Consider the following 9,130-nt stretch of genomic DNA (forward strand, 5'->3'; position numbering starts at 1 on the left):
TAGGTAAAAGAATTAATCTAATATTTTTAGATTTTTTACTAGGAAGAATATATCTTCTATTTAATAACAACAAGTTGGTTGATAATAATTTTAATAGTAATAGTGATAATATTCCACTTGACAGAGGAAATTAAAAAACTGGAGGTGATAATAACAAGTGAATAATTAAATGAGAATAATAGTAGTTCTCATATTTCCTGTCCGTAAGTCGCTATCATCCGAATAATAATGATGATAATAAGAATAATGGTAAGCTTAGATTACAAACGTTGAGTTGTAGTAGCCAATATTTAATTAAATGAACTTCCATCAAGATTTCATTGAATAATATTGATTCACAAACATAAATCAGTGTGTACATCGAAAACATTAAGCATAAATTTTTTGTTAAGATATCACAGAAATTTTAGTTGCAACCTTTTAACATATGACACTGTAATGTAACCTAAGTTTAAAACCATTCAAAAGCCGATAAAGTTTCGGGACAAATTGGTGTTTTACTCAATGATTTATTTACATAATCCATTTATAATCATGATCCCTTTATCAATCAAACAGTTAAGATAATTCGTATGTGATCGATGAAATTATAAATAGAATATAAGCACATACTTGTCCAAAATAACCGAACAACTAACTTACCTTTTAATACCTACAGCATATCTTATGTATTTTAATAGAAAATATATACATTAGGAGATATATTTCCATCGTGAGCAGCGAAAGATATTAATACTAAATGTTGGTCAGAATATGAGGTTAAAACCCTTGATATCTGTATATTACTGTTATTTCTTCATAAAAGACTAAATTTTATCATCCTTTATCAAATTACTGTGGGTTGAACAAGAATGTGTTAATGAAATTTATAGTAACAACATGAAGTAATTAACACATTAGTGTGAGCTAAGTGTGTACTGATTAGATCTCTATAGTCCCAGAAGTTTACAAATATAAACTCCAGTGTAATATAACAATGTAAGTTAGAATATAGCTAATAGAACAACCTAACTAGTGTATAACATGGGCTTATGAAGTTAATGGTTATTAGATTGACTTATGCCAGAAAATGAAGACTTATTGATTGGATCCCTCAAGATCAATATTATCTGCGACCGAAGACTCTATGTGGCCTGACTATAAGCAAATTGCGCATCCAAAACCCCGCCCCCGCGGGACTCGAACCCAGAACCCATCACTCTCGCTCGCGGTCGCTTAACCATTAGACCACTGAGCCGGCCATGCGATGATTCCAGGTTTTCCATGGTCGTCTAGCTTCAATTGACTCATGATTTCAACTATTGAAATAAATAATTTAATCAATATGATACAAAACTCAACGTGAAATCATCCTCCGAAACATGTAAACAAATCATCTTATCGTATGTGAAAATTATGTCATAAATCACCATAAAGATTCTATAACACTAGATTTAAAGTTCCTCATGATCAAACACAATCACTTTGTTCAGTATTATGTAGATCTAACAACATAACTGAGAAATGAAATCATATGTATTATTGCCTACAAAATACATCCTAAAGACTGTAACAGAAATCATATTGGGCAAACTGTATGGTCTATTTACCAACAGATACACAAACATAACAGGAAGTAAAACAATATAACATATTATCACTTATCTTACTCGCCATAAATAAACATGGACATGAACTTGATTTGGAAAACAGGAGATTCCGTATCGCTCAAATTCGGAGAGTGAAGTAATAAAAGCGATGGATTCACACTAATGGGTAATCAGTAAGTACAACGAAACACACCCCATTTAACAGTCTGTATGGAAGAGGTCAAACAATCATTGCATCATAAGTCAACAGCATAAGTGAATCAACAAAAATATAAAAACAATCGAAGTCGGCAGATATTTTCGAAGAAAAACATTCAAAGACAAGGTGAGAGTAATGAACAGATTAAAGCTTACGGGACAGCTAAAAAGACCACTTCTTTAGAAACTAGATGGTAATTATTTTGTCCTAAACTACCATGAGGATTGTGTAATTAAGTAATTCAGCTCAATGAACACGACCATTTGCAAAATTGGTAACGCATCTACGAAGGTGAAAGGTGAAATTTAAAGGAAGTCCGTTAGTATATTGTACACCCTACCAACGAGTCGTCAAGTGGTTTACTGAAAAATTGGAACCAGTTAGAAGGCAAGTATCTAAATATTCTGCTCATGGTTCTTTACAATTTACTGATAGCATTAAGGACGCCGATACTTCTGGAAAACTCATTTTTATGCTTGACACTAGTTTTCCTTCCACCAGTGTACATTTAACTGAAACTATATGTTACATATGTGACTATATTGATTCTAACAACATAGATATAGACCTACCAACGGACCACTAGAAAGAACTATTGTTACGTTGTACCTTTAATGTCCAGTTTAGTTTCAACAATGAAATATATAGACAAAAAGATTGGATAGCAATTGGGTCTTCATCGGGTTCAATCTTAGCAGACTGTTATAATTCAAATCTGGAAAACAACTAACTTGGCTCGATCATCAATCGATCTAATGTATACGTAAGATATGTAGACTAAACATTTATCGTTTGCGACGCGAATATTGAATTAGAAGACATATTACATTCCTTCAATACATGCCATCCTTCTATAGACTTCACGTTGGAAAATGAGTTCGGTCATCCTGATGAGTCTTCTAATTGAACGCTAGATTCGGTTCCTAAGCTCTTCTGGAAACCTCCAGGCTAAATGTACACAGAGACTTGATCACGAGAGAAAAGGCGCAAAATATGGAAGAAACATTTCACCCCGAGTTTCGTTTATGTACAGAAAGTCTAGGGTTTTTATAGTATTTTAGATGGCTTTAGGTTTCCGGAAAATTCTGGAACGCTACTAAACATGGTAGCAGTATGAGTAATCATCTAATCAGAAACCCATGTGGCTTTTCAATTTCTAGATGTTTCTGGCAAACCTTGTAGTGAATGCTGAATGGATAAGATAATTCTCAGTGTTTTCAGAGTCTTTCCGGATTTTCGACTTTTCCAGATCTCCTTAACAATTCAATATCTTTTCTCGATATGCGCCTGATGAGGAGGAGTGATGGTTCCTTAAAATATCCATTTATAAAAAACAAACATGGAACAGCAAGCTGACCAAATCCTGTGCCTGGGTTCCATTAGGCAGAAATAGGAATCTTTTTGACTAGATGTCACCGAATACATCAGATACGTAGTACTAAATGTATTGACGAAGAACTTGCATTCCTCATGAAAACCCTGACGGTAAACGGCCTCATAGAGAAGAATATGAAAAAGAGAAATCGAGACAAGGAATCCGGCAACTGTTTCAAAGAAATACCCCTACAAAAATCTGGGATTTAAATGTGACCAAACTTCTTATGCAGTTAAAAATCGCTTAACTGTCGCAATAAAAAAGAACGTTGTATGCTGCAAATGCGAACAACGTTCACTAGTAAGAACCTGTTTTCTGTATCCGTAAAGGATAAGCTTCCTCGTCTGGACGCCTCCATGTGCATCTACCAGTTCACCTGATCTTGTGGATCAAGGTAAATTAGCCGTAGCGCTTACTTTCAACTCGGATACGAGAACATGTCCCTGTGTAGTGCTATAATAATGAGAGGAAAGTAGTTAAAAGATCCATGATTGAACATCTAATAGACTCTAATCACTCCACTGATCAACAGGTTGATTTTGAGGTTGTTTATACAGTTTATTCAAATATACCTAGATTACTTCGTATCCAACTCCTTAAAACAGAAGAAGCGTGCTTGAGCTGAAGCCAGAACTGTGCGTACAAAGTAAGTACGTATCACCCTTATCGTTAGTTTGACCTCAAACTATTTTTATGATTATGATTACTACCATTATTATTATTATTATTATTATTATTATTATTATTATTATTATTATTATTATTATTATTATTACAAAATATCCCCCTCTCTTTAATTACGTCTCACATCCTCTTCATCTTATTCATAATAGTTTCTGATATCACTTTGTTTCACTTGACCTTTCTGCTACCTTTAGTTATAATCCGTTGCTATATATATTTCCAGAAAAGCTCATTTAACTTATTGTTGTATTTGGTCGTCGCCAAATGTTATGCCGAAAAAACAAAAGCTCTGATCACTTATATTTGGAGCGAGGGACCTCTGCAATTCCCACGACGCGAAAGTAAGAACACAAAGACTGGTATAAATGATGATTTATTAACCCCAAAACACGACGATGAACGATGATCAAAATAGTCTAAAATACACTGGTTTATATGTTGATTGTTCACCTACTTTGATTAATAATTAGGATGAAATCACATATATGAAACATACTTAGAGTTATAAGAAATCATATACTGAGCATAGTTCATGTCAATGGAATACACGAATATCATATGTTTTGCAGAATAAAATATTATACGACAAAAGAAAACAAATACTACATTGAGTAACCATTACATTGAATCAAAACGGAGGTAATCTTGAACTAAACTCATAAGCAGTAAATCAATCGAAAATTGATTTTTCTTTCCATCATATCACTTATTTATGCAACTCTTAAGTAACTACTACTAGACCATGAAAAGTGTACAGATTTCGAATGCTGTAAAGGTGGAGAATTTCATAAAATGGTTCGTCAGGACATCAAAAATTCCACTACATTACTACGTCATCCCAATCCGATTCGCACTCAAGATTAGGCAGATAACAATTCATTGAGGAGTTGCGATGTCACGAAGATGAGCACAAGTTTGGTATATGTTTGTCCTGTGGCTAATTTCACTCACGTAATTCATGTGTATTTCGTAATGCTAAATGCTTTAAATGTTATAAGACTGGACACATTCATTCAGTTTGTAAAACTTCTATTCATTTTGCTGCAAGTAATACCAAATTTTGTAATTTCGATCCTACTAACTTGAGTGTTTCATTTAACTTTATCTATGATTTCAAAAAGTAATATAAAGTCACATAGCAGCCCAGAATTAAATGACACTCAGAATCATTGTGAGATAAAAGTATCTAAGCAACCAACTTCTTATCGGATTTCTCATGTAATTTTACCAGATATAGTTTGTTCTGACGATTCACATATTTCTGAAGAAGTTTCTTATAAATCTAAAAAAAATAATGACTCATTATTCTCCAATGACATTTTTAATAAATTTGAGGAAAATACTCCAGAAGTACCAAATCCTGATGATGTCATACCAAATGTTATTTGTTCTCATAATGCATTTGATTCTTGTAGGAAACTTGTTCAGTGCAAAGCACGAGCACTAAATGAGCTCGATTTCGGATGATTTCATACCAAGTGTTGTTTCTCCTTACCATGAGGTCACTTCTAATGAATACTCTAGTCAATATGAGAAGTATGTTTTATGTGAAGCCACATCATTCATAACTTAGGGATATGAAGATCCAACATTATTTCGCGGGGGAGGATAGTGTTGGAAAATCTACGGTTCAAATTCTAGATATCAACGGTTTCAGTACACAACCGACATGGTGATTGTATACAATTCCAGGACCTAGGTGAGTCCGTTCCGATTTCAGTTGTTAATTCGAATACGATTGGGCATATTTTAGATCATCCAGAGTCCACATCCAATACACAGTCTGACGGACATATGATGAACCTAAGGAGAAGAGGTACAATTGGTTGCAGAAATTTGTATTCCATATAAGCTAAGGCAGTTGTGGTGTTCGTATAAACTAATGATTCCTTGGCACCTTATGACTGCCTGATTTCGAATTCGAAGTATAATACATTCGTTATTACTCACCTAGTTCTCTTTGGTCTAAATTGCGTTATTTCGGGGATTCCTAGTATGTATAGTAATTCAAATACTTCTAATTATCACACTATTCCAGTAATTTTCTGTAAAATATGGTAATCTATATTTTTATTCGTAACTGTCAAACCTTTTCGATAAAATAAAACATAGTTCTGATAAACTTATCATTAAATTATCTCAATTGCATCTGAATTTTATAGTATAATAAGTATTTTATACATCTCAGTTGTTGTATATTTAATATAGCGATTCACTCACTTCCATAGTAGTATTTAGAGATAAATTCTATGAGAAATACGATTAATACAAAATATCTGAATAACGAAGTTGAGATGGTGGAGAAGATTTGTAGCCCAGGTAGATGATTTTGGTGGAGTTTTGTTCTCTGAGCTGGATGGTTTGGTCGTGGAGCTTTCATCGTTCTTCTGAACGACATCATCAGCACAAACTTCAGATAGAAGTGAAGTGTTCGAATTTCTCCATATGTGTCTCAAAGCTTGTTCTGTGCACCTCGATGTTGATTGGTTCTTATTGACCTTAAATTTGTCGTTGTTTACTTCTTTGTTTTGGTTGTGTCTGACATTGTTTTGATTTTTGTTCCTATATTTATGCATGATTTTCCTGATTGGTTGATAAATTGGATTGATTTCAATATGCTTGTTGATTGCTGATTGACCTGAGTGCCAAGCTTCTAAAAATTCTCTGGTGTTTTTGGAGTTTCCTCTGTCTAATATTTCTACATTTTCCCAATCGAATGAATGTCCGTAGTTATCCACGTGTATTGATATAAGTGAAGAGATATCATGGCGTTTGACTGCTAATTGATGTTCATGTAGGCGTAGGTGGAGGGGGCGTCCGCTTTGTCCGATGTAGTGTTTGTTGCAGTTGGTACAATTTATTTTGTAGATGATGTTTGATTTGTTTTCCTTTGTTATTTCATCTTTTGGTTTGCATAAGACTGATTGTAGTGATTTTGTTGGTTTGTGTGCCACACCTATTCCGAAGGTTTTCAGCAGTCTCGTCGCGGTTTCGGATATTCCTTGTATATATGGTAGAGTGATCATTTTGTTGATTTTTGTGCTTGACTTGAGTTCTAATGCTGCGTGCGGTTGGTATTTTTTGATGAAGTTGATGGGGTAGCTGTTCTTCTGAAATACATCCTTTAGGTGTTTCTCTTCATTTCTTCGTGCTGCCAGTGTGTTGCAGTGTGTCCTCGCCCTCTTGAACAAATTGTGTACGCAGTTGATTTTGTGAGCTCAGGGGTTGTTGCTATTGTAGTTGAGAATTTGATCCGTATGGGTCGGTTTCCTATATACTTGAGTTTCCAGTTTTCCTGTGTCGGTTCTAGTGATCAATATATCCAAGAATGCTAGTTGGTTGTTTGACTCCTGTTCCATGGTGAACTTGATGTCGTTGAAAACGTTGTTGATCAGTTTGTAAGTGTTTTCCAGTTCATCCTTTTTGACGATGACGAAGGTGTCGTCTACGTAGCGAACCCAAATTTTTGGTTTGATCACTGGTAATATAGTGGCTGCTAGTCTTTTCATCACGGCAATTAAGATTCCCTACCACCCATTTGTAAAAAAATGTATGGTGTCAAAGAAAAATTTAGCGATCGGTGATTGGTGTACTTGTTTTGCAGGTGTGTGCTCAAGTGATAATGAACAAACATTTTGACACCTTTAATAATTTTGTAATTGGTCGTAAACTGTTCATCTTTGCAATGTGATTAGTTGAAATTGAAATCGTATTTAGAGCTGTGATTGGATGTCAGAATTTTGATTTTTGAATTTGAAATTTAACGATAATGAATAAATCTTTTTGTGTAATCTTAGTCTTGTAAGAAATTTAGATATTTTAAGAAAAAAACACTAACTTAAGTGCAATCCTACTGTCACTGAATGCGTATTGGGATAAATTTTTGATTTCCGATCAACAATTTTAATGTCACGAGTACTTATATATATCACATAAAAAGAAAGTTTTTGGAAAAAAACAACTGAAAACCGGTTTGAATATTTGATAATAGTGATTACTGAGTAAGGTAGGTAGTCAAATCTTTAATACCAAATTAATAAACAAATTATCACTAAAGTGTATGCATAGGTTTTTTGGTAACACATGGTCTGTTAGTTCGAGAAACAAATCAACATATTAATAAATCATCATGATAACTTACTAGTTGCAATATTTATGATTCAGGTGAAGCAACCGTAGACCATCATTGAATGAACTGACTTTGACAGTATATGAATGTAGTAATAAATTTAACCGAAATAGGCACTTAATATTTAGTGAACGTTTTTTTTTGTAAATGGTCATTCTTAATGAGAATTAGAAAACGTTAGATTTCAATGCGGTTAATTTTAAAAGTCCATTGAAAGGGTTTATTGTGTTCACTTGTAAATTATTTGCAGTTCTGTATTTTAAAATTAATTTTTTGGTCGTAATAAAAACTAGTATGTTTAATCAGTCATGTGTGAATATTGTTAACCACCGTAATATGAAACCTGAACTATATTTAGACATTATGAATGTAACCATTTTTGACAAGCATTTGAAATATCAGTTTCATGAAGTGTAAATGAACAAGCCTACGTCGTCTGACTGACTCAGCAAATATCTATCGACTTTAAACGTATAAATATGAATAAGGTCAAGTGTATCAATGAACATTTACAATTCTATTATTATTTATTTTCCTTATTATTATTATTATCACTATTATTATTATTATTACTATTATTATTATTATTATTATTATTATTATTATTATTATTATTATTATTATTACTATTATTATTCCCACGTACAACAGTCCAGTAGCCGTCGATAATCTTACAATACATGAAGGCCGGACATTCAGTGTTCATGGAAGCCCTTCATGACAAAAAATGTTAATAACATTTATAAAATTACCTCCTCCGTCTAATCCGCTGTGACGAACCGCTAGATGTTATACGGCCATGTCTCCAGCACACAAATTTAATGTACGAGTTTTCATTTCTGCACAAATGCGAATCTCGAACTACATAATGACAGTAAGTTGATCTTTCATAATTTGTGATAGCGGACTTCAACGCTTCAATCGATGGGAACGCAACGAGAAACAACGTTGTCAAAAAGACTTCCTCTATTTCTGTTACGTGAGAAACAACAGCGCTTGTACTAGGCACGTTACTGTCCTCCATAATGATGATTAAAATGTACTTCGTCGACAAGTACTGATGTTTTATAGCAATCACACAAAACATAACTAACAAATTAAAAACGAACTTCAAAACTAGCCATTTCATTGGACGAAACGGGATGAAAAATATT

At 33.5% G+C, this 9,130-nt stretch overlaps 1 protein-coding gene across 1 annotated transcript; it reads left to right on the forward strand.

The window, feature by feature from the left end:
* Positions 1-4,486: 4,486 nt before the first annotated feature.
* On the forward strand, positions 4,487-6,243 carry MS3_00001075 (uncharacterized protein). The gene is made up of 2 exons (XM_051208587.1): positions 4,487-5,383; positions 5,421-6,243. Exon 1 carries the CDS (start codon positions 4,955-4,957, stop codon positions 5,312-5,314), a length of 360 nt encoding a protein of 119 aa, XP_051070385.1. The 5' UTR covers positions 4,487-4,954; the 3' UTR covers positions 5,315-5,383; positions 5,421-6,243.
* The last annotated feature ends 2,887 nt before the right edge of the window (positions 6,244-9,130 follow it).

The sequence above is a fragment of the Schistosoma haematobium genome, chromosome ZW (assembly GCF_000699445.3).
Source record: "Schistosoma haematobium chromosome ZW, whole genome shotgun sequence".
Classification (NCBI taxonomy): domain Eukaryota; kingdom Metazoa; phylum Platyhelminthes; class Trematoda; order Strigeidida; family Schistosomatidae; genus Schistosoma; species Schistosoma haematobium.

Coding starts and splice junctions, on each gene's coding strand:
- MS3_00001075 (XM_051208587.1), top strand. CDS start 4,955: ATGATTTCAAAAAGTAATATAAAGTCACATAGCAGCCCAGAATTAAAT.